Source organism: Humulus lupulus, chromosome 4 (assembly GCF_963169125.1).
Source record: "Humulus lupulus chromosome 4, drHumLupu1.1, whole genome shotgun sequence".
Lineage (NCBI taxonomy): Eukaryota > Viridiplantae > Streptophyta > Magnoliopsida > Rosales > Cannabaceae > Humulus > Humulus lupulus.
Window position 1 is genome coordinate 164,370,824 of NC_084796.1, and position 26,550 is coordinate 164,397,373.

Below are 26,550 nucleotides of genomic sequence, written 5' to 3' on the forward strand. Positions count from 1 at the left end.
CTGCGCCACGACCAGGACATCGAGATGATGACTGTGGAGGACCGCGCGCCAAAAAAGGCTCGATCAGAAGAGGGTGAGATAACCTTCTCTGATAGCGATGCCCAACATATCCGGTTCCCACATTCCGATCCGCTGGTCGTGGATATCCAAATGGGCAACATGATGGTGAAGAGAGTGCTGGTCGATACAGGAAGTTCGGTGAATATCCTGTATAAGTCTTCGCTAGAACGCATGAAGTTGTCCGTTAAGGACCTGGATCCCTGCAACCAGACAATATATGGCTTCTCTGGTGAGGGACTTGCCCCCGCAGGATCAATCAGACTACCAGTGACGACAGGTACAGCGCGTGCTACCAGGACATTACTCGCTACTTTTATAGTAGTTGATTGTCCTTCGGCGTACAATGTCATCATTGGGAGACCTATACTGGTTGACCTACGGGCCGTCACCTCTATGTGGCACTTAGCCATGAAATTCCCGACAGACGCAGGGGTAGGACGCGTATTGGGAAACCAGAGGGAGGCCAGAGAGTGCTATAACGCCTCAGTCACGAAGGCGAAAAAGGGAGCATCAAAGAGAACTACCTCATATAGGTTGCAGATGGAAATTGATACACAAGCCCAATTCGGTGATGAAGTCACCAAATAGGGTGTTGCCCAAAGTGAGGATAGAGATCTAGATCCTCGCTTTGGGGATTTTGAAGAGAACGTTGGACCCGTCGAGGACCTGGAAGAGGTCCAACTCGACGAAAAGACCCGGCCAGAGTCGTGAAGGTCGGGAAAAACCTAGAACCAACCACGAAGCATGCACTGGTGGAATTTTTGCGAAAGAACCAGGAGGTCTTTGCCTGGTCGCACAAAGACATTGCTGGGATAGACCCTGCAGTTATCAGCCATGTCCTGAATATAGACAAGACTTTTCCACCCATGCAACAAAAAAGAAGGCTGCTCGATAAAGATCGATCAAGAGCCTTAAAAGAAGAAGTTGAAAGGTTAAAGGAGAATGGATTCATCAGGGTGGCGTTTTATCCATCGTGGGTCGACAATCCAGTGCTGGTTCCCAAGCCTAATGGCAAATGGCGAACCTGTGTGGATTTTACAGACCTCAATAAAGCCCGCCCAAAAGACTGCTTCCCACTCCCTAGAATCGACCAGTTGGTCGATGCTACTGCAGGACACGAGATCCTCTCCTTCATGGATGCATATTCGGGCTACAACCAGATTAGCATGCATCCCCCTGACGAGGATCACACCAGCTTTCGGACCGATACGGGCTTATACTGTTATAAAGTAATGCCCTTCGGACTGAAAAACGCAGGTGCGACTTACCAGCGGTTAGTTAACCACATGTTTAAAGAATTGATCGGGATAAACATGGAGGTGTACGTGGATGACATGCTGGTAAAGTCTAAGAAGGCAGAAGGACATGTGAAGGATTTACAAGAATGTTTTGATGTATTGAACGAATACCAGATGAAGTTAAATCCCCTCAAATGTTCCTTCGGAGTTGGATCAGGGAAGATTTTGGGGTGCATTGTAAATTCAAGAGGAATCGAGGCCAACCCCGACAAGATAAAAGCCCTGATCGACATGAAATCGCCAGAAAAGATCAAAGATGTACAAAGTTTAACCGGGAGGATTGCAGCCCTAAGTAGATTTATTTCAAAATCAACAGACAAATGCGTCCCTTTTTTCAATCTACTTAGGGGCAATAAGAAGTTCGAATGGACAGGGGACTGTGAGCAAGCTTTTCAGGCCTTGAAAGCACATATGGCACAGCCTCTCGTTTTATCCAAGCCGATCGAAGGAGAAACTTTGTTCATTTACCTGGCAATCACGGAAGTTGCTGCGAGTGCGGTACTAGCGCGAGAGGAGGAAGGCGTACAGAAAGCGGTGTACTATATAAGCAAGAGGCTAATCGGAGCAGATTTAAGGTATCCTCCCATCGAAAGGTTAGCATACTGTTTAATCCTGGCCTCAAGGAAGCTGCGCCCTTACTTCCAAGCCCATCCTATCACAGTTTTAACCGACCAGCCCCTTCGGCAAGTCCTCCAGAAACTAGAGGCAGCTGGGCGTTTATTAAAATGGGCAGTCGAACTAGGGCAGTTCAATATCACATATTCACCGCGAGCAGCAGTAAAAGGACAAGTCTTAGCTGATCTTATTGCAGAGTTCACCGAACTCCCAGACAGCGAGTAGTGCGAACAGCTTAGTGAGCCTGAGCCTCAAGATGAAGCTCCTTCGTGGAAGTTATTCACAGATGGCAACGAGCAAGAGCCCACACGCCAACATGTTTAGTCCATTTTTAATACGAGATTATAAGGGACTGTACGCAGCCAGTCATTCTTGCCAACCTTTGTAAATTTATGTTTACAAGTATTTGTTCATTACGTGTGTTGTTTTGCTGTAGTATAAGTATTACGTTTCCTACCGAGCAGAAATGTTCGAACAGGTCATGGTCAAGGCAAGTGACCCAGAACCTAAAGCTCCTCGATCACTTGGGGGGCATATAAGGCACATCGATAGCAAAGCGTACCATGAGGTATGTAAACACATGAACAAAATGAGTGAAAGTATGCTAAGGTACTTAGAGTATTTTTCAAAATTTATATTTTGTTAAATCAAACCAAAGTACTATGCTAAGTTCGGTCATACGGACAGATGTTATAGTAAATGAAAATATTACAACATTATAATGCAGTCTTTTACACCGCAAGCATCACTGCTTGAATGTAATTGTTCAAATAAAAGGAAAGTTTGCTGCCCATGCAGCAAATTCAAAAAAGATATATAGTCTTTACATCACGACCTGTAGGTCGTGTAATTAAAGAAAGAAAAAAAATAATAATAAGTTCAAGAAGCATTAGGAGCAGGAGGGTCTTTATCAACATTCTGATTGGTCGTATCCTCAATGACTCCTCCTTCCTCTGCGACAGCGATGCTTGGGGAGGCAGGGATCCTTGCTCTTTCCTCTTCTTCAGCCAATCGAGCAGTGCAGCGGCCCAGCTCAGCATTCCTGACATCTTCTGAAAGGTAGTCAAAGTTGGCGCCCTGGTTGTGTTTCCAGAAGTCATACAAGCACCGAAGCGTCGCATTCTTGTACCTTTCTAGATCTTTGGCATTGGCAAGCTTCAGCTACTCTATTTGGCTCTCAAGAGCAGCCATGGCCTTGTCCTTGGCAAGAAGCTCCTCTTTGAGTCTCTTGCATTCGCGATATTGGACTCAGCTAGCCTCCTGGTACTCCTCCCTCTGCTTCCTCAAAGCTGCCTTCGAAGCTTCGACCTCCGCCAGCTTCGACCTCTGCTGGGTGACCGCCTCCAACTCCCTAGCATGCCTGGCTTCTGCAGCCTAAAGCTCCTCAGCAGCTTTCGCCTGGTACCTCTCGATGGCCTTTGCCCGAGCCTGGTCGATGGTAGCTTGGGCACGGGTACGAGCAGCAGTTGCAGTCAGCAAGGCCTGTGGATAAGAGATAAAGTTAGAGTATGTTGCCAAGAATAAAAGACGAAGGCCAAAGAAATAAGAAATGCTTATGCTGGCCATTTCGTTTAGGGCCCTGTTCAGAATTTGGTTGACCCCCATATTCTCTGCCTCAGCCATCGCATCCTTGCAATGGTCGTACCTCACGATGTGTGCAAGGTGGTCCTTGGCTGCTCGCAAGGCGCGGTTCGAAAGTTTGGCCCCAAGAGCTTCGTCCCGCTGGGTTTGTTCTTTGGCGGCTGCAGGTGGAGGGTTCGTCGTAGCTGGCGGGGTTTCTTTCTCAACAGGAGCCGAAGGCTGGGCAGAAGTTTGCCCAGTTGGCACGTCCTTGGAAGGATCTTCTGTTCGACCCTTCTTGGTAGGAGGTCCTTGGCTCGATTCGCCGTTATGCCTCCTGGACGTCTTTCGCCGAACCAGAGGGACTTCTACCTCCTCCTCAGTCTGATATAAGTCGAAGACATTGGGAGCGGCCATATCTGTGTACAAATAAACATATGCAAATGATAAGATAAAGGCATATAAAAACTCTTGATAAAACAAGAAAGAGGTTACAAATTTTAATACCCGAGCTACAACTACTGGTCGCTATACTATTGACTCTATTAGTCACACACTCACTATCTCGCACAAAGAAGTCTGGCCCTAGATTTGGAGTATACGTAAAGTTGCCCTCCCCGTCAAACAAGTGACAGAGAATTGGCAAGCTATTTAAAAGTGAAATAACTGTACCGTTTTCATCGGAGGATTCACCCAAGTCCACAATAGATTTTGTTGCCTTTTGTTTCCCCTTGCCTCGGGGTGCAGAAGGCCTTTCTGTGGAAGGATTGCCCGTGGGTTCCTTGATTGTAACCCCTGTCGGCCTCCTTCGTGGAGGGGACGCAAGGGGTTGCTGCTCGGGATCCCCCTCGGCAGTGGCATCTGCAACCACGAGTCCTCTTGTTTCATGGCGAAGAGCCAGGAGGCCGGATAGCCTCAGATTTTCGTCAGTGACCAGGGACTTGACGCTTTTTTCGGCGTCTGTCATCCTGGCCAATGCGGTGGACCTCAACACCATGTCTGGTGTTAGGGTCGGACGTAACCTTGGGCCTGAAAGACAAAGTGTACTTTAAGAAAAATGAAGGGAAATTCACTGATGAAAAGTATCGACCAGTAAAAATAGCACTTACCTCCTCGAGCGAAGGCCAGGTTGTTGGTGGTCATGTCCGGAGTGAGGAAGTACTCCTTGTTGTACTGCCCCACATTGGATATGTGCGTAGTGTCACTCAGGAATGTCCGGCTTGTCTCCTGGTGACAAAGATGGAAGAAGCCCGTCCCATACTGTTGAGGGTTGGACTTAAGGTCGAAGAGATAATTGACCTCATGGGGGGTAGGTTCTGGCCATTTTTTAAGTTTGTACAGGATATAGAGTGCGGCCAGCATTCTATATCCATTCGGAGTAATTTGGAAGGGGGCGACACCAAAATAGTTGGCCACCCCCTGATAAAAAGGATGTAGAGGGAGGGTAGCCCCCGCCTCTATATGATACCTAGGCCAAGCACTGTATACACCTCCGGGAAGGTTAGCCCTTTGGTCTGCAGCAAGAATTTAGAGATTAACCCCTGTGAGAGGATACTTCCTGAGGTAGTTGGCAAGCATCCGAGGAGTCACTTGGCTGGTCGGGGAGAGATACCACTCGACATCAGGAAGATTTTGATGACGAGGGCGGGCTCTGATTTGGATATTAGGGTTAGGAGCGGGATTTTCTCGACCACTGGTCGAAGGAACCCTAGCCTATGAATCAAGCTGGGCAGGAGAGTTTGGCTATCTTCGGAGTCAGGTCTTTTCTTTCCTAAAGATTTAGAACGGGCCATTTGAGGAGGTGATGGACGAGGTCTAGAAGAAGATCGTGAAAATGGGATTTCAAAAACTCGATCGGACGGTTGTTCTTTGCCTTCGAGCAGCTGGGCAAGAAGATTGTCGTCGATGGGTCGTTCACCTCCCCACAAATCTGGCATTAAAGTCTGCAAACAGAAGAATGGGGAGGTGAGGATAGAGAATTTTTAAGACTTTTTGGAATAACGCTCGTCGAGTATAAAAGTTAAGCTTTTATACAGCAGCATTCTAACAAAAGCTAAAATTTTCCACACGAACAGTTTGAGAAATGGATCAAAAGGTGAAAGTAAAAAGTTTTTCATAAAAGCTTTTTCAACTCCCCTTAGGGCGGGAAAAACCTATTTTTTCGGCTGACCTAAAAATCAAACTCTTACTTCGGTTTACGTCCTAAAAAGTATGATCTCAACTATCAAACTAACTCGTAACTTTTTTCACCCACAAGACATTCTACTGACAAGCATCTCAACCCAGAAATAGATGAACTCAACAATCAACATACAAAAACATGCATTACAAAAATATGAAACATAAAGATCCCAAGACTTACCAGAAAAAGGGTCGTGGAGATTGGTGAGAGTTTTCGGAGATCAGGGAACTCTCGGGCTGAGTCTTGAAAACGCAGAAGGACGGTCTCCGGAAGAAAATGGAAGCTCTGGTTTTAGGGTTTCTTGAAAGAGTAATGGCGTGCGTAAAAAGAAAAAGAGAACTTCGGAGATGTTATATATAAGTTTTGTCTGTGGCATTAAAAGGGATTAATCATCAGCTTCCCCTTTTTCGAAGTATGGGGAAACGAGATAGTCGTCAAATTATTACTGGGGAAGCGAAAAGTCATGATTAGACAAGAGTAGGTTGCTTTTTTCAAGAACACACAAAGGTTTCTGACACGTATGGCGGGGTCACCGAATGGTCATTTCCTCAAAAGTTTATTTATTGCTCGTAATAAATAAACTTGGGGGGCAAATGTTATCCAAAAAACTGGCGTAGATGACGTGGCAGGTGATTCCCGGACACGTGGCTGACACTTGGAGGAACTCTGCTAGGATATTGACCAGAAGACAAATTATAAGCAGTAAGCAGCCGAAGTTTACCTGCGACCAGCTTAGTCGCAGGTTCAGCATGCTTCATGATGTTTCTATAAAGATCTTGGTAAAACCCGAAATTGGCTCCCACAATCTCCTGAGTATCCGATTATTTAGAAGAGAATATCTGTAACAGATTCATGTAATCCCCCTTGAGCCTATAAATAGAGAAAGATAGCTCAAGGAAGGGACTTTTGGCTTTCGAATTATTTGAGACTAGAGTAGTTCTATTTGAGATATTGTATTGTTCTTCAGAGGTTAGTGAAACTCATTGAACCCTAGTTCTTTGATCACTCCTTTGATTCTCACATCAATAACAATCTAAGTGGACGTAGGTTATTACCAGATCCTGGGGCCGAACCACTATAAAATATCGTGTTCTTATTATTTTCGTCATCACGTTCTTTTCAACGTGTTCATCCACGTCAAGCGTATTTTGACTCCGTGTCAGTTGACCAAAATCAGGGTCAACACAATACTACCCAGCCTTCCTCCTCTTGCAATACTACCCATACTCATCCTCAATGCCAAATTTGCTTCAAGGTTTATCATATTGCCAATGTTTGGTATCACCATCAGAATATGCAATGTCACCCTCCTCCCCAAACTTCGAAACCATTCACTACTTTCTGTCCCACCAGACTCCAGGCCAAGTCTCAGGACAATTCTCCTCCTCTCCCTCTATTCCAGCCAGTGTGTACTCTGATTCTAGCTGGTACTTGGACTCTGGTGTGTCCCACCATTTTACACCAGACTTAAATGTTCTTGAGGGAGCTTAGCCATTCACTGGATCTGAACAGATGACTATTGTTAATGGTAAGGGTGCTCTAATCTCTCATATTGGTTCTGCTTCATTACCTGCTTAGAACTCTGTTATGAAGTTGTCTCGAGTCTATCATTCTCCTACCCTGTCCAAAAATCTTCTTAGTGTGTCACAACTTTGTACTGATAATCATGCATTTTTTGAGTTTTACCCACACTGTTATTATGTGAAAAACCAGGTCAACAACCAAATCCTTCTCACGGGTCATCTTGAAAATGGAATTTAAAAAGTGTCCAGTCTTGTTCCACACTCCAAGTCTACTCCATTTCAACTTCATTATACTTCTACATTGGATCCGGATCTATGGCATTCTTGTTTGGGTCACCCAGCTAAAGATATTACATGTAGTGTGTTGTCTAAATGTATTTTTTCTATTTCACAGCAATCTAAATTTTCCTTTTGTAAAGTTTGTCAGCAAACTAAATCACATAAACTGCCCTTTTCTCCATTTGTATCTCGGGCTTCCAAGCCTTTTGAACTAATTAATAGTGACATGTGGAGACCTTCCCCTATGTGTTCCATTACTGGTGTTCGTTACTGTAGGAAAAATCTTATGTTTTCTGTGGTCAAGATTCTTATAATTTAATCAACAATGACAAAAACAATTGCAATAACTAATATATTAGATTAGTTATAAGGAAAGGTTAGTAATCAAAAGTTAAATGCAAAAAAATATAAGGAAGAACACCCATAAATTTTATACAGGTTCGAACCAGATCAATATGCCCTACATCCTGTGTTATCCACAATCATCATCATCAATTGATGCAAACTCTTAATACAATTACAGTTGAGAATAAGCACTTCCAGGACTCCCAAGAACCTTTCTCTCTCTAAGGTTCTAATCTCAAACACTTTCTAACAGTTGTGTTTTTCTCTCAATCCTCACAACACACACGCTCAAATTCTCTTTCTCTCAATACAACTTATCTCCTCTCTCTTAAAAAATGAAAGACAACAATATATATAGGCTGCCAAGTTAGTTGACAGCTAATACAGTTAGGTTAGTTAGGAGTTGTAGGAAAGATCTCCACAGTTACTTTATCTTGTTTATTGACCTGGTTGTATCTACTTTCATCTAAGGATGAGGCCTTTCATGCCTTCCTTACATTTCACAAGATTCTCACTACTTAGTTTAAATGCCTTTCAAAAGAGTTTGTTGCCTATTTAATTAATAGGCTCCCTACCCGAGTCCACAATCTTACCAGCCAATACTTTGTATTACATAACAAGCGGCCCCAATACACTCATCTTCACGTGTTTGGGTGTGAATGCTTCCCATTTCTTAGGCCATATAATGCCCACAAACTTGAGTTTCGCTCTCAATCTTGTGTTTTTCTAGGCTATAGCAGCCAACATAAGGGGTATCTCTGTTTGCAACTTGCCACAAGTCGTCCTTATGTCACTCGACATGTTATTTTTAATGAACAAAATTTTCCCTTTCTTGAGGCTTTTGTTTCTCCTCCCCCTTAAACAACCCCATATTGTCATTCAATCGCTTCTGTTGGTTCCCCCACCCCCACCCTCCTCGTCCTCACCACCATCAATGTCACCTCTTCCCATGTGTCTATCCCAAACACTCCCATCACTCCAGATCTTCCTCCTTCACCTCCACATGTTTCCCCTCAATGTCCTGACTCGAGATTACCACGTAATGAGCACCCAATGGTCACTCACGCCAAATCAGGCATTTTTAAGCCCCGCATTTTTTCAAGTACACTGGCAACTATTCCAGTTGAACCCTCCTGCTTCTTTAAAGTAGTAAAACACCCTAAATGGCATGATGCTATGTACCAGGAAATGACTGCCTTACATTCCCAAGATACATGGACACTTGTTCCTCCTCTTGCTCATGCCAAAATTGTTGGTTATAAGTGGGTGTATCAGATCAAACTACATCCTGATGGTATTGTGGCTCGCTACAAATCTCGCCTTGTCGCCAAAGGCTATCATCAGACCCATGGCTTAGACTTTCATGAGATGTTTAGCTCTGTAATCAAGCCCACTACCATTCGTTTGATCCTTAACATTTTTGTTTCTCGTCATTGGGCCATCAAACAGTTGATGTCCAAAATGCCTTTCTCCATGGCGATCTTGCTGAAACAGTATACATGAGCCAACGACAGGGATTTCTTGATCCAGCTCAACCCCACCATGTCTGCCATTTACAAAATTCGTTATATGGTCTTCGACAATCTCCCCGTGCATGGTTTATAAAACTTAGTACTGCTTTATGTCAGTGGGGCTTTCATTATTCCAAAGTCGATACTTCTATGTTCTTTTACATCTCTGGCTCAGTCATGATCATTGTCCTGGTGCATGTCGATGATATCACGTCATAGGTTCTTGGTTTACTACCATTGACTTGTTGCTAACTTACTTAAAGACATAGTTTTCCATTAAGGATCTTGGCTCCTTACATTTTTTTTCTTGGCCTAGAGGTCCATCGTTCTGCTAAAGGGCTTCATTAAAGTCGAACTAAGTATTTTCAGGATCTTCTTACTAAGATGAGCATGCTCGATTCCAAGCCACTTTCGACAATCTCCCCGAGCATGGTTTATAACTTAGTATTGCTTTATGTCAGTGGGGCTTTCATTATTCCAAAGTCGATACTTCTATGTTCTTTTACATCTCTGGCTCAGTCATGATCATTGTCCTGGTGTATGTTGATGATATCACGTCATAGGTTCTTGGTTTACTACCATTGACTTGTTGCTGACTTACTTAAAGACATAGTTTTCCATTAAGGATCTTGGCTCCTTACATTTTTTTTCTTGGCCTAGAGGTCCATCGTTCTGCTAAAGGGCTTCGTTAAAGTCGAACTAAGTACTTTCAGGATCTTCTTACTAAGATGAGCATGCTCGATTCCAAGCCACTTTTGACACCCATGGCTTTAGGCTCCCTTTCTGTTCATGATGGCACCCCATTATCTTCTGCCATTGAATATTGCAGCATCGTCGATGCCTTACAATATTGCACTCTTACTAGGCCAGATTTGGTGTTTTTTGTGAACAAACTGTGTCAATTCATGCATTGTCCCACTGACATACATATGCAGGCAGCTAAATGAGTCCTTCACTATATTAAGGGGACTGGCCACCTTGGTTTATTCTTGCAGCCCGATTCTGAACACACACTTCATGTGTATACAAATGCTGATTGGGCATCTTGCCCGGACGATCGAGGGAGCACCACTGTGTGTTGCCTCTTTCTTGGCCACAATCTCAGTTCATGGTCCTCCTCTAAACAAAAGTGGCCTCTCGTTCAAGTACCGAATCCTAGTAAATGCCATGGCCAATGGAGCTGCTGAAGCATCTTGGATTTAATCTATGTTGACAAAACTCTGCTTGCCTTTGCATCAGCCTCCAACACTCTATTGTGATAACACGGGCACTCTCCATCTCGCCTCTAACCCGTTCTTCATGCTCGCACAAAGCATGTTGAACTTGACTATCATTTTATTCGTGAATGGGTCTTGCACAAGTTTCTGCTTCTTGCCTTTACATCCTCTGCTGATCAACTCACGAATTGTTTAATTAAACCACTTGTCACTCATCAGTTTCAGGAGCTTCGAACCAAACTCATTGTGCTTCCACGCCCAATGAGTATGCGTGGGATGTTAAACCAAATGATTGTGTATTAATTATAGCTAAGAATTTGTTTTAGTATGTATCGCTGCATCATTCTACTATCCGTGTATAGACACGTGTTATGTGTGGTCCCTTTGTCCTTGGCTATATAAAGCTCATATACGTAACTTTTCCATTCGGAGGAATACAACAAATACTTTCACTCTATTAATTTTATTACAAGTTTGTATTTTGATAAAACACAAAGTACCAAATGCATATTTACCCTTAAATAAATTTACAACACACCAAAAAGCCTTTCCAAGACATTGAGTTCATCGTATTAGTCCAAGCAATATGTTTTATTGTATATTATATAACACTGAATATTATGTTTATCTATCCACAAATGACAAGATATCTTACCTCATGACTAACAAACTCTAAGAAATACACACTAAACCAACCAGCACTAAAAGAAATACACACTAAACCAACAAGCACTAAAAGAAAAAGAAGAAAAAAAATGCATATTACGTGGAAAATAAAAGAGTAAATTTGCTTGCTCATCTCGTGTTTCTTATTCATCCCAGCAATATGAGTTTGAATTGAAAAGTGAATATGCCTTCACCAAATATAATGGTTCTGTAACCGATTAAAAAACAATGAGATCCAATTTCTTTTCTTCTGAACGCAAGCCATTTGAGTTCAAAATATGGCCAACTAATAACCACAAATGGAATAGATATTCAGCCAGCGGGCAGTATATGCCTTTTTCTCTATACAGACAGACAACACAAGTACTCCAACATTGTTAGGGCCGATCCTAACAACACATCCAATAATTGCACACGTATGTTATATGAACAATTGCATCAGGGTAATAAGCATATCAAGCATTCGAAATTTCTAACAAATGTTATCAACGAAGATCAATGACATCAAAATTTAGATTGGGGTTCATGTAAATATCTGTACAGGTCTTGTAAAGAGGCCCACCATCTGCAGGCAGGTTATGCGGATGAAAACCACGTTGCTGGCAGTGTCTTATGACAGACATGCCACCAGGAGTTGTCAACCGGAAGATACCATGATTTCTGTACAAGTAAAAACAAGAATGAAATTAATGAGTACAAACATTGAGCAAAGAATGGAACCGCAGTCAAAACCAAAGCATCTAACAAAGTAGCAATGCTTTGAGCTGATCTTTCATACCTCGTAGAATCTCTGGGTGCCATGACAATTGCAACTGATTCTGGCAACATTATCTACACAGGGAAAGGTGCTTGCATGACTAAAAAAAATTAAGGAATATAGAATTATTGCACACACAATTAATCTTTCATAGATTGGCAACAGTACATTCGTTTCGTAAATCTTCTCTAGAAACATGAAAGGTGCATACCTGATATGAGTAGTGGGTATGAAGATCAATCGATGACATGAAACAAGACTGTGTAGGATGAGTCTGAAAAATGAGAAATAATTGATTAGGACAAGGGTACATGATGCAAGAGCATCTGAAATTATTATAAGGTACTCACATGAATCCACCCAAGGGGGAAAAGTGATCGCTTATCCTGAACCTCAAATATTTCCTCCTCATTTGTCGTCTGACACTGATCATAATACAGTTTAATGCAAGTCATATTTATTGGTTGAGTAAAAAAACAAAAACATTAAATGGTCTCTGCAGAAAATACTAAGAAATTTCCATACAGAATCTGATGTTGATTCCTGTTTCGGAATGATGAGAGCTGTAACATAAAATTTTCTGTTTTTCTGCAAAAAGAAACTTGATATATTAGATATAGAATTAAGGATGTCAAGAATATAAACTGTAAGCAAAAGCTTATATAATCATTGCACAAATTTAAACAATATGAAGCCAAAATTGACTCCAAAGTAATTATAAGCAAAAGTTTTGAGCACTTACAAGTGAACCAGCTAGGACACCACAAGTTTCCAAGTTTCTATCAGTATTTGACCTAGCAAGCTTCATAAAGTTCTCCATCATCGTTGTCGACTGCAAAAGAGTAAAGGTATCATAGTCACACACATACCACTACTTGTAGCATCAGCTTTCTATTAATTATAGAATTATACTTATACCACTATATGCAACAACAGCCCAACAAAGATCACGGAAATTTAAAAAGATACTTCAGAATCTCACAATGTGTAATTGTAGGGGTGTTTCAGCCCGAACTAATTCATCTGCCATAAGTGAATCTACTCCACAGTCTACTTCAGAAACTTGAGGTGAGACAGCAGGAATCAAATCTTGTACTTCAGCAAGTACAGGTGGTGGAGAAGGCTGCCTGATAATTTCTACATGAGCAGGAGCTTCTGGTGTTTCAAATGAAATTAGGGAATCCTCATCTTGACTCGTCTGATTAACATCACTACTCTGTGTTTGAAATAACCCCACAAGTAGTTTTTCATGTTCTGATTGGTTATTGCTTTTGTTAACTGTGGGTTCCTGTTCTACAGGTTGTTGGCTGGTCTCCCAGGAATTAGAAAGGTAAATCAAAATAATTGAATCAACATGAAATCATGGAAACAAAACTACTTTGTATGTTTTCTTGGCTTAGATTGATTTAATTATTTTATTTATTTATATTTTTTAAAAAAAAGAAAAGTATTCGTGTTGTTTTAAATAAACTAGCTTGAGTTCCATAATGAAAGAAGATATTGGAAAGAATTTTAGTATCAAACCTTGGGATTTCAACAGGACTCAGGCCTATAATGCTTGGATACCGGATCTACATTCATAGAGCAAAAGTCAACTTAAATTCTGCATCAAACTAAAAGGTATAGTCAAATACCATCATACCCCTTTGTCAGTTATAGGAGGTTGCCACTGCCCATTAAGCCCATTCGGTCCCAAAATAGAATGTCTCGAGAGTGTTTCATCTGTTGGACGTGGTCTAAGAGATCTACAAGTGACAAAGTAAAGATGTCATTCATGTATATGACTCCGATCATTTGGTAAGTCTAACAGGATGCATCATTAAAAGTAAACTTCAGCCTAGAAGGCGAAGCAAGATATATAAACAGAAGAAAAGATCAACACAATATTCTTCCCAGGCAATGATTTTTCCACAAACTGCCTGGACTCTCAAACCACCTTCTTCAATCTTCCATGATGAAACATTCACACTACAGTGCTTGAGATTCTAGCTCAAAGCATGTTTTATTATATCAGTACAAAGTACAATATTTGTATTGTCCATCAAATGTAATTGGAGCACCTCAAATTTATCACCATAGTAGCAAAAATCAAGAAAATGCATGAATATTGTTGGCTTAAGCATTCAAGCCTACAGATTTAAAGAAAACGCCAAAAGAAAGATCAAAAGCATACAATTTCCGAAACCGTTCTTCAACAGAATTAGGATGAGAAAACTGCAGAGGTCTTGAATTACGATGTACGGGGTCTTGGACAGTTGTTCTTGCTAACTGTAAGATTAATTATAGTGTCAGGAAGCAGAATTTACTCCAAACCATAGAGTAAGGCTACAGCTCTAGACGCAGGCCACTACAGAGAACCCTTTTGACTGCCATTTGCATTTGATGAAGCAAAACAAGCAAATTGAATGACCAAAACACTTTCAACTAAATGATTATAGCACAAGCAGTACCTTAGTTACATCATCTGCTGTCAAAGTTTGCTTTTTGACAGAAGGCCACTCTACTGAACCCTTTTGATTACGATGGGTCCACCCATTGGTTTGATATGCATACTTTCTGTTCAGTTCATTGATCTTCTCTTGCACTGCTGGCTTTAAATCCTCCAGCTCACTCAAAGCATTCAATAAATTCTACAAGAAACTAGAATCAACTGACATACCTAAAAGTTTTACAAAATTTCCTTTCCATAAACTAACTATGAGTATATTACCTTTCTCAAGTAATCTCTTTTGCTTTTACCAGATGCATTATAATCTCGATGGCATGGTATTGTTTCAGAGACCAAGCTAAAACACAAGAAATGCAAATAATGTAACGTTTAGTAAAGGAAAAAGGACATTAGTCTAAGTTCTCCCTACTCCACACCTAGCCAGTTGCCCATGTGATTGACTGGCTGTCGCAAAATAAAAGAGGGACTAATGACAATTGATTGACATTCCCTACCTTGAGAACCTTAGAAGCATAACGTACAGATCAATGATATTCTTTTCTTGTCGAAAGATGTTGGCCTGCAATATACAACCTTATTAGGAACAAACAGTCATACATAATATATAGTGAAAATGTGTATTCAGAAACAAAAAATGCACATCATAAATTAGTTAATACATGCATGCCCTGTTGTGTCATTTTGTCTATTAATTAATTATAAAAATAATAAAGTCATATAAAAAATAAAAACCTTGATAAAAAAAACAAACATTGCCATAAGTATGATAAAAATACACGAAACCTTGAATATAAATATAAATATATAAATGAGATTTATTTATTTATTTTAAAAAAAGAGCACTTCTGAGCTCAAAACAAAATAATAAGCCACTCAAAGTAATGATGTGGCATAACTGGTAGGATACCATTGAATGCTTAAAACTGAAAAGTCCACTCTCTCAATACCGCACTGATCTTGTGCATTGAAGACTTATTATCCTTACATAATACAGATCAATGTTTAAAAAAGCGGTTTTGAGGCGCGCCTCAGTGTGAGGCGGAAAAAAAACGCACTGAGGCGTGCGCCTTGCTTAGCAGAGGTGAGGCGTACGCCTCACTACAATGAGGCGCTGAGTTGAGGCGGGTGAGGCGGAATTTGACTGAGGCGTGCGCCTCAGGGGTAATGGGCTGTTTTATGCCCAAAAAGACCCAAAATAAAAATCTTGTATAAATAGGCCCAAAAAAAACTTATTAAACTTAACTTATGATTTGTCAAACAATGATGAATTGGAATATGATTTCTAAATCATCGTCCCATTACTACTAAAGTTTGTTCTAGGATAGTAGAATCTAGGATTCTAGTTCTAGAAACAAAAGTTAACTTTATTTTAGAAATTTAGATAATTTATGAGATATTTATGTTCGAGTTTTATGATACATTTTATGGTATGTTTGAGTTTTATGGCATTTTTTATTCTATGTTTGAGTTTTATAAGACATATTGATCTTACTTTATATCTTTAGATGTTATAAAAATATTTTTTTAATTAAATATTTGAGGCGTACGCCTCGCCTCACAAAAACAAAACGCCTTGAGGAGTAAAAGCGGTATTTTAAACATTGATACAGATATGCATCACTAAGTTCTGAATCAAAATTCTATCTAGAGATCATATTCTTGATCATGTTTAAAAAAAAAAGATAATAATTGTTGACGGTGAGAACTCGTCAACTAAGTTGAGTTGGAAAAATTATCAAATCAAGATCACTAATCGGAAAGCTGTAAAAATTTGAACAATAACTCAAGAACAATGATAGAACAATAATGGAGAATTCAGTCTTTCATTCACACTTAAGCCTCTGCTACAGTAAAATCTCCAACCCCCTTTCAGGTGGTCTGAGAGTTCATTTTATAGCAGGCTCTAATGGCCTTAGGTACATAGTGGTCCAGGAGACCAAGTGGTACATATGTACTGTGTCAGGGGAGTGGCTTCAGAGGTTGTGGTCATACATCCCGTACAGGAGCAGGTGTCAGGAGGATGTCTCCACTACTTGTCTGTACCCATGTCTGATGTGTGGTGGCAGGCGTAGTGGCGCAGGAGGTAGTGGTGTCGGCTCTGACCTATGGCCGTAGACATACGGACCATGACTCTTACTCCAGCAGTCTCACTGGCACCGGTATCCGTACTCAGTACTAGGTCGTACAAGCATGCCCCATTCGACTCGTACTGGATCTCCTAAGCATAGGGGTCTCAAGGTGTAAGGAATGGGACCCTTGGTGTGAGGTGGAGATCTTGGGTCCTTGGCATGAGATGCCTGAAGCCTCCCGAGGTCACTCACGAGTCTGGGCGATAGGCATGTGGCCCTGGCAGACGTCTAAGGATGCTTGGCGAGGCCCTCCTTGGCGAGGCCCTTCTTGGCAAGGCCCTCCTTGGCGAGGCCATGCTTGGCGAGGCCCTACTAGGCGAGGTGGGGCCACTTGGTCACTTCGGCCTATGGCAAGGCGAGGGCTCACGGGGGATCCTTGAGGCTTAGGCGGTACCCACGCAAGGCCAGGCCAGACCTTAGGTGAAAATTGAGCGTCTACACTAGCCCCCCAGTCTATGAGAGGACCTTTAGGTGCCCTTGTAGACTATTCACCTTGATTCCTATAAATAAATCCTCATGCATGGCCTAATATTTTCACCTTACTCCCTTAGCTTATTGGTTTGGAGAGCCCTTCTTTTTTCAAGAGGTGAGGGGTTCAATCCCTCACAACCTTATTTTCACCATAGTTCCTCTTATTTGTTTTATATATTTTTTCACTTCATTTTTTTTTTTTTTTTTTTACATATGAACTAATTTCTTGGTGTGTCTATTTTATGACTAACACATCTTTCTGGTTCATTCTTGCAGACGCGCATTTTCGACTCTTTGGTGCTTTTCGCTCCCCGACTTCCTTTGGACCCCAACTTCGCGCTCTTAATCGCTTGAGGTATATTTTCTTTCCTTCTCCCTTTTATATATTATTTTTTTATTTTTATTTATTGGGTCCAAACTAGCAGTACTTGGGATGGGGTACATTAGTCTGAACTTGTAGTGAGTTTGACCATATGCACGCCCCTCCTCTTGGTTTTTTTTTTTTTTTTATACCCTGTAGTAGGCCATTTAGGGCGTTTGCATCTAGAGGTATTAAGTCTATTCCTTTGTGTTTTGTAGCCTTCCCCTCGTTTATACGTGAGCCCCTTTTTGCTGTTGGGACGTGGTTTCATGGCCAGTGAAGACCCGTCCGACATACCCCCAAGGGCTGAGTTTATTGACCTGTCCTCAGACTCAGAGTCCCCTGAGGGCAACCCTCACCAGGACTATGACTCCTTAAGGCAAGCCCACATCCGCCACCTTGAGTGCATGGCCGAACTTAGGCGTAAAATTTGGGTGGTGGAAAGCGAAATTGACTCGGTGTCGAGAGGAGATGGAAGACCTTCACCCCTGGGCCTTAGTGACCATATAGCGCGTCTTAGGACGACCCTTTTTGAATTGCGGTGGGAGTTAGAATTTATGGAGGGACACATTCCGCCAGAACCTCCCACTCCCTCCTCGCCTGAAGACGGTCATAGGGCTGCTAGCTCCTCTCCCCAGCCCCTAGTCTCAGTTTATCCTAGCTTAGTGCTTCCGCCATCGCTCCCTCGATGGAAAACTCTTGCTAGGAAGAAAAAATGGAGGGTTAAGTGTTCTGCCTCTTCCTCACATATTTCTTTTGATTTTGCAGATATGCCGAAAGCACGTAGACAGGTGTCCGTCCAGGAAGAGGACGACGCCCCTCCACTGGCATCCAGCCTAGTGTCCCGTGTGTCTTCGAATAAATTGACGGAGATCGTGAAGCACTACCGCATTGCTCCAGAATACGCCCTATATGCTCCCCAGGAGGCATGCCGGGCCAATCGCCCTTAGAAGGGTTTTGTGGCTTTGAGTGAGCAGATTTTGAAGGCGGGTGGCACCATTCCTTTGCACCCGTTTTTCGTGGCGGTTCTCAACTACTTCGATTTGGCCCCTCTTCAACTGTCGCCCAACAGTTGGTTGACTTTAAGTTGCCTTTTCATTTGGTTCAAGGGAAACGTCAAACGTGCCCCGACGGCGCAGGAGGTGCATTCTCTGTATAACCTCATGGGAGTGCACAAGTCCAAGGGCTTCTACTACCTGCAGAAGGCCAACAACGAGCTCCCTTAATAGAGGGCTCAGTGTCCAACACAGGGCCTTGGAAACAAGACTTTTTCTGGGTAGAGGGGCCTCTCTCGGTTCGTGAAGGCTTTCGCGCCGGCTCTAGTAAGTATCCCGGTCCTTCTCTTCTTCTTATTAGAACTTACTGTTTTGCACTCTTGCTTGTACTGACATTGGTGTGGATCTTGCAGGGCAATTTGCTGATCCCTCGGTCATTGGGCCGGAGGCGGAGGCCATAAACAAGCTCATTAATGCAGACTCCGCCCTGAAGAAGGCGGCGTTCCTATTTACTGTGGCGAACCTCAACCGCCATCAGCTGTCCCCGGTCTCTGACCTCAAGCTCCTGTGGTTAGTTACTGGGTCTAAAAAGGCTATGGCTATGCCGGCTGGGCCGTCCCTACACGACGGTGAGGCCGAGGAGGAGATGGAGGATGCCCTCCTCGAATGTGGGGGATCTCATCAGCGCCCCCTGTCCCCCGGGAGATGCCCTCCCTATGGCTCCCATGACTAGGACATGGCCTTTCAATCTCTGGACCCGCAGGCCGCAGCAGGATGTTACGCTCCCCCTGGCCTTGATGGCTGTGACGCCTTCCCTCAGGTCCTCATGATATTGGCTTACCGGATGTTGATTTCGTCGACCTCGCGAAGCCCCCTTCTAATGTGCCAGGGTCTCAGTTTTTCTCCTTCCCTGCGCCTCCTCCTGCTTCGGCGAGCGGGTCATTCGTTCCTGTCTAACAAGATGCTCCTAGCACGGAGGCGGAGCCTTGGGTGACTAGGATGGCTTCCACCTATGCGCAGCGTTTCATTCACATTGCCTCGGGCCTCCCTGTCTCCGACTGGAGGGGTCTAGGGAATGTGACTCAACCAGACCTTGGGGAAACCCTACGGCGTGCCGCGGCCTGGGTGAGGTCTTGCACCTTGCGTCGATTAGTATTATGTATAGATGTACATGTGTTTTTCTTTTTGTTACTTATCGCTGACGCCATTCACTTTCTTGTGCAGATCTACATCGTGTCTCTTCGGCATGCTGACACGTCCGGCGTCCTCTCCGCATCTACTGCTGAGAGGGACTGCCTCATGGCCCGGGTCCAGGAGCTCGAAAATGAGCTTAGCGAAACCAAGGTCCAGTTGTCAAAGGCCCGGACTAAGTCTGCCAACTTGTTCTCGAAGAGGGAGAAGGCGAAGGCCAAGATCAAGGAACTAAAGGGCAAGGCTAGACGTTTGGAGCGCGAGCTCCAAGGGGCCAAGGTCGCTGCGGCTGCGTCGCAGGAGAGGGTTACTCAACTGGAGACCGAAGTTGAGACCCTTAGGGCCGAACTACAGTCGGCTCAGGAGAAGAACGCTTCCTTGGAGGCGGAGAGGGCTTCCTTGGAGGCAGCGAGGGCTTCTTTGGAGGCGGAGAGGATCATCACCGAGCGCAAGTCTATAGATCGTGCTCTTTACAATGTGTGGAGGCAGGATCCCAACTTCGACTTCTCCTCTTTTGGAGAACAGGTCGTTGCCCAAGCGGCCTGGTGGAGTGCCCACTATAGGAGGCCTTGAATAGTCTTGCTCCTTTTTTGTTTTCTTTTTACTTTGTAATATCATTACCAGTGCTACTTTTCTTTTGGTAACTCTTGTACTATCTCGAGAACTCCTTTTTTTTCTAATGTATAAATACATATGTTGCTGTTTATTTCTTGTTCTATTGCATTTGAGGCCATTTTAAGCCTGTATGATGGGGTTTGGTTGGTTCCCCTCTTTTATCTATCAGGCTGGAGGTCCTTTGGAGCCCATGCGAGAGGGTTCACTGGGACCTCTTTTGGTGCCTCTTAGTTGCTTCTATAAGGATATTTTGACCCCTTGGGTCTTAGTTATCCTTTTATGTTTTTCTTGCGCGCGCTTATTATTTCTTTGCGAGAAGCGTCCTTCTCGTCGTTATTCATAGTACTATTTTTACAAGGGTCTCTTTTGGGATCCTTTTTGGCTAAGCGGCTTGGCGGCCGCTCTAGACTTATTATTGTTGTCACCATATAATGGCTAGACTTATTATTGGCTAGACGGCTTGGTGGCAGCTCTAAACTTATTACCATCGTTACCATATTTCTTTTTGTGAGTCTCTAAGGCTTCCTTGGTATTCACACGGGTAGCTAATCCTTGTGATCTCAGGAGATGCCTTGTAAGGACTTTGCTTAAGGCCCTGATATAGGGGGTCCCTCTGGGATCCCCGTTGAAGGGTCTTTTTTTTTGGGGTCCTCTAGATGGAGGGTTGTTTTCAGGGTCCTCTTAGTAGAGGGTCTCCTTTAGGAGTTAGGAATGCAAGGGGTCCTTTTTAGGATCCTCCGTTAGAGGGTCCCTTTTTAGGAGTTAGGAGGGCAAGGGGTCCTTTTTAGGATCCTCCGTCAGAGGGTCCCTTTTTAGGAGCCCTTTTGCTGGCTGCATGTTCTTGCCCCCTGTCCTACCCCCAAGTGCTTGGTGAAATTTATTTCGGCAGGCACTTTGGCTGATGCTCGTGCAGCGAAGAAAATAAACACAGGAAGTAGCAAACGGTTTCACTCATAGAATGCGGTTTACATCTAACTTTGAAAATAAAAGGGGGGGGGGGGGGGGGGGGTTACATCTAACTAGGAGGCTACCTAGGGCAGCCTCTTTGATTCTTACTAAAATAACGAAGAACAAGCTAAACATAGGTTCTTTTGGCATTAAGAGCCGAAGCCTTGCTGGTAGCACTTCTCGAAAGGCTCCGTAGCCTGTCCCATCTCGTGCGGATCTAACTTGTGTGAGTCACTCCTTCATGTACAGCCATCGTCATTGACATGGATGGTTTGGTGGCTGCGCGGAGGGACATGTTATAGCATTCTCTCGCTTCCTTCTGCTCCCCTTTCACACATGCTACTCCCCCAGGGGTAGGGAATTTCATGGCTAGATGATACACAGAAGTTATCACCTTCAATTCTCTCAGGGAGGGTCTCCCTAATACCGCATTGAAGGCTGAGGTGCAATCTACCACGACGAAGTTAGCCATTACGGTGGTTTGCCTAGGTTGCTCCCCCATGGTGAGGGCCAATTCGATTGTCCCCAGGGGTTGCACCGAATCTCCCGTGAACCCATACAAAGTCGTAGTGCAAGGTTTTAGGTGACGGAGGCTCAACCCCATCTTTTCCAGCGCCTGTCGATACAAGATGTCCACGGAGCTCCCGTTATCCACCATGACCCGATGTACCCTCATGTTAGCTAGCTGGGCGGTTAGCACCAGGGGGTCATTATGAGGAAAGTGCACCCCCTGCGCATCTTCTTCAGTGAAAGTTATTGAGTCATTCTCGCCCTTGAAGCTCTTCGGGGGGCGTTGTTCCAAACTTAAAACGCAATGTGGTGGACTTCGTCGGGCCTCCTTGGCATACCTGTCTCGCCCTTTCCTAGAATCGCCTCCGAATCCTGGTCCTCCCAAGATGGTCCTGACCTCTCCTTGCACTTCCGGGGCCACCTCATGTGCCCGCGGCGGGGACACTCCTCCTTCTGGCCTCTGGTTATCCTTGCGCACATACCTGCCCAAATGTCCCCTGCGGATGAGTTCCTCAATTTCTTCCTTCAAATGGATACACTCTGCCGTGGTATGACCGGTATCCTTGTGGTACCGATAGTATCTACTAGGGTCCCTTTTGGACCGGTCCTTTCTCATTAGTGGGGGCCTTTTGAAAGGAACTCGATCTTCATTGGTGAGGTAAATGTGCTCCCTAGTATCTGTGAGGTCTGTGTAGTAAGTGTAAGCCGCTTGCTTGTGATCATTCCCATGTTTGGTTTTCCTCTGGTGGTTATCTCTTGATCCATCGTATGCCCTTTTCTTCTTTGCTACATTCGACCCGTCGTTAGTTGGGGGCTTCGCGTGGGGCTCCTCCTTTCCCGCCTTTAGGTTTGCGTGGCCATCCTCCACACGGATGTACTTCTGCGCTCTCTCATAGAAGTCATCTAAGTCGGTGACTTCCCTCTTCAACATGTTGTCCCACAACTTGCTTCCTGGGAGCACTCCAGCGGTAATGGCCATTTTTAACTCTCGGCGCATTAGGCTCCCCACTTTTGCGGCCTCCATATTGAACCGGTGAATGTAGCTCGTCAGGCTCTCATTCTCCCCTTGCTTCACGTTGGCCAGGCTGGTGCCTGGCATCGTGTAGTCCCGCACGGCATGGTGCTGTTGGAGGAATTCGTCAGAAAACTGTTGCCAGGACCTGATGGACCCCAGCCTTAAGTCTTTTAAACCATTTGTAGGCGGGTCGTTTCAGAGTAACAGCGAAGTAATGGCACCTGGCACCACTTCCAATCCCCCTCAGTTTCATCAGGTCATTAAACGCATCCAGGTAGTATTTTGGATCCGTGTTCCCTTCGTAGGGGGTCATGTTGGGCTCCTTAAAATTGGCAGGGAGTCGGATTGCCTGAATTTCTCTCACAAAGGGCGACTCATGGTCGAAGTCCTCCTCAATGGCCTGGCCGCCTGACGCGGTGACGATCTTGCTCCGCAGGCTCCTCATCTCCGTGTCTAGGTCCTGCCTCCTCCTGCTGAGAGTGTCCCTCAAAGCGGACTGGCTAAGATCCGCCTTTCCCTTGCCTTCTCGAGGCGCCACAGGGGGCGTGGTCCCTTTGCCCGCCCTCTTCTTATTGAGCTCCTCCCGCAAGTCGGAGGGTGATCTTTTGGAGGTGACCTCATCCTCATTGCGAGGGGCAACGTTGGTCCTCGGCGCTGGCTTCTGGGCATGCTTAGGCGATTCGGGGTGATCACGTTGCTTCGTCAGGGGGGTGTTACTGGTTGAATGTCGGGTTCTCCCATCATCTACCGGTACAGTGGTCTCCACCCCATCCTTGCCCTTCTCCTTCCTCTTAGGCAAAGTTACGCTTGACTTACCTTGCAGCAGGCCGTTAAGGACCTCTTGCATGTTTTCCAAGGTGGTTTTCAACCTTTGGTTCTTACGGTAGAGCTCACGTATTTCCTCTTCGTAAAACCGGGATTTCGAACTCGAGCTCACGGAGTGGACCCAGGGGTGCTTATCATGCCTACGGGCAGAAGGGCCCGGGTCTTGTCGGCCGGAGTTCGGTGCTTGCGACGGTTTTGGAGGAGGGAACTCGTGAGCGTTTACCGGTGGGGCTCTTGGAGGACTTCCTCCAGGTGGAGCGGCTGGTGATGAGGCCACCCTATCACCTCCGTGAACTTCAGGGTCTTTCGAGGGCTCCACGTCTCTGGGCGGAGGAGCGTCCTTCATGGAGGCCTTCAGCTGGACTCCGTTCAAGTGAACCTCTACCTCCCGCGACCCCCTCAGTCGCTTCGAGCGTCTTGGCATCTTCTTCTTGCCGGAAACAATGGTGGAACAGTAGCTTGAAACTAACGTTCCCATAGACGGCGCCAAACTGTTGACGGTGAGAACTCGTCAACTAAGTTGAGTTGGAAAAATTATCAAATCAAGATCACTAATCGGAAAGCTGTAAAAATTTGAACAATAACTCAAGAACAATGATAGAACAATAATGGAGAATTCAATCTTTTATTCACACTTAAGCCTCTGCTACAGTAAAATTTCCAACCCCCTTTCAGGTGGTCTGAGAGTTCATTTTATAGCAGGCTCTAATGGCCTTAGGTACATAGTGGTCCAGGAGACCAAGTGGAACATATGTACTGTGTCAGGGGAGTGGCTTCAGAGGTTGTGGTCATACATCTCGTACAGGAGCAGGTGTCAGGAGGATGTCTCCACTACTTGTCTGTACCCATGTCTGATGTGTGGTGGCAGGCGTAGTGGCGCAGGAGGTAGTGGTGTCGGCTCTGACCTATGGCCGTAGACGTACGGACCATGACTCTTACTCCAGCAGTCTCACTGGCACCGGTATCCGTACTCAGTACTAGGTCGTACAAGCATGCCCCATTCGACTCGTACTGGATCTCCTAAGCATAGGGGTCTCAAGGTGTAAGGAATGGGACCCTTGGTGTGAGGTGGAGATCTTGGGTCCTTGGCATGAGATGCCTGAAGCCTCCCGAGGTCACTCACGAGTCTGGGCGATAGGCATGTGGCCCTGGCAGACGTCTAAGGATGTTTGGCAAGGCCCTCCTTGGCGAGGCCCTTCTTGGCGAGGCCCTCCGTGGCGAGGCCCTCCTTGGCGAGGCCATGCTTGGCGAGGCCATGCTTGGCGAGGCCCTCCTTGGCGAGGCCATGCTTGGCGAGGCCCTCCTTGGCGAGGCTATGCGAGGCCCTACTAGGCGAGGTGGGGCCACTTGGTCACTTCGGCCTATGGCAAGGCGAGGGCTCACGGGGGACCCTTGAGGCTTAGGCGGTACCCACGCAAGGCCAGGCCAGACCTTAGGTGAAAATTGAGCGTCTACAATAATAATAATTTGGAATTTCCACATAAACATAGGGAAATCAAATACTCATTCCAATAAAAACTATTTCCTCATTTGGTGCATCACATGAAAAGTAAACATAATATAATTATTTCATTATTCTTTTATACTAGTCCACCTGGCGAACCCTACAAACTTGAAGAAGCAAAAAATTCTAGCATATTGCTATGTACGTCCCGAAAAAATTCAACTCCAGTCTTCGTGGTAGCAAACCACAAGTCTAACTACTAGCCATATTCCTTAAAAATGGAAAGAAATAACCACATTACCTTTAGAAAGGGTCTCAATTTTTTAATGTTAATAGTATACCATGCTTACCAAATTCCCTTCAATATCATCTCCTACTCCTAGTATAGGAAGATTTTTAATAAGACCATCTTATTAGTTTTACATTTGAACTGTACCTACTACCTAGAGCTATCTTACAAAACCCAAACGAAATCTAACCACTGCCGCTGAGTATGATATAGAAAAAATCACTCTCCACACTAGAAGCTAATTAGCCAACTACTAACATTTTTCAGACCAACCCTTGCCAGTTGATATCCAAAACAGATGCCCATCATAATGAAGCACTTAATTCATAGTCAATAGGAGCATTCACAACAAAAACCACCCTTAGTTTAAGAATATCATACACAACTGAACTCTTTTCTACAAAATTGTGCTTCAATGTTGATCAAAAGAACCTAACAACCCTATATTGGTGATAAGCTCAAGAAAACAATTATCGCAATCAATTTTTTTGAGTATTGACTTTCTAGTTCAGCAAAAGAACTCGACCTTCAGTCCAAAATACTTAGAAAACTCAAATATATATCAAAAAGGACAACACCCACGGCTCACGAACCAATCTTTTGAATTCAAAGTGATAATTAATAATAATAAAATCACAAATAATAATGGAAGAGCGAACGGGAACCTGTCGGAGAATGTTATCAGCAATCCGATTGTAGTAACGGAGAGAAATCCTGTTGTCTACATCGATTTTCTGAGCACTGGCAGCGATGTTGATTACATCCGAAGAAGACCTCATCTTGATATATGAGCGACTTTTCTTTCGTTTTCTTTCTGTTTCTTTCTAGGGACACAGCATTTTCCGGGGATCGGAAGTTAGCGATTCGCGATGAAGATGAAATTGGGAACTATGGAACAAAAGATCGTCAATGGCGGCTCAGGCTCTGTGGTAAGAGAGCACGAATCCGAGAACGAGAGGGGAAGAGAATACCGTACAAGCAACGGGGTTTGTTTGGGTTCGGTCAAAAGCGGAAATCGACCAATCATAAGAATACGAATTTCTACTGTGAATTTATTTTTTTTATTTTTTTAAGAAATTTGCATAAGATAATTATTATAATTATTTCGGGTAATTAGCGTTTAAATTCATGTTTTTTTAAGAAGGGTAGCATTTAAATTTTTTACTTTTTTTTCTACCAAAAGTCCCCAACCATTATACTTCTATTATAATGTGGACTAAACAAGAATTGTTAGGAACTATTGAGGCTAAAAAATAAAAAATCAAAGACTTAAATGCTTTAATTTTGACAACTTT

General features: G+C 44.1%; 1 protein-coding gene across 2 annotated transcripts; it reads right to left on the reverse strand.

The window, feature by feature from the left end:
- Positions 1-11,417: 11,417 nt before the first annotated feature.
- Positions 11,418-26,282, reverse strand: LOC133830947 (AMSH-like ubiquitin thioesterase 1). 2 transcript variants are annotated; one of them, XM_062261066.1, is made up of 14 exons: positions 25,921-26,280; positions 14,957-15,021; positions 14,724-14,799; positions 14,464-14,643; positions 14,187-14,281; positions 13,656-13,758; positions 13,538-13,584; positions 12,996-13,320; positions 12,756-12,845; positions 12,539-12,601; positions 12,364-12,438; positions 12,225-12,287; positions 12,035-12,087; positions 11,418-11,916 (listed from the first exon to the last, which is right to left on the reverse strand). In XM_062261066.1, the coding sequence occupies exons 1-14, from the start codon at positions 26,032-26,034 to the stop codon at positions 11,742-11,744; spliced, it is 1,524 nt and encodes a 507-aa protein (XP_062117050.1). In that variant the 5' UTR covers positions 26,035-26,280; the 3' UTR covers positions 11,418-11,741. The 2 variants fall into 2 exon arrangements, with proteins under 2 accessions (XP_062117050.1, XP_062117051.1); XM_062261067.1 differs by having other exon boundaries at positions 11,833-11,916; positions 12,035-12,113; positions 25,921-26,282.
- Positions 26,283-26,550: the final 268 nt, after the last annotated feature.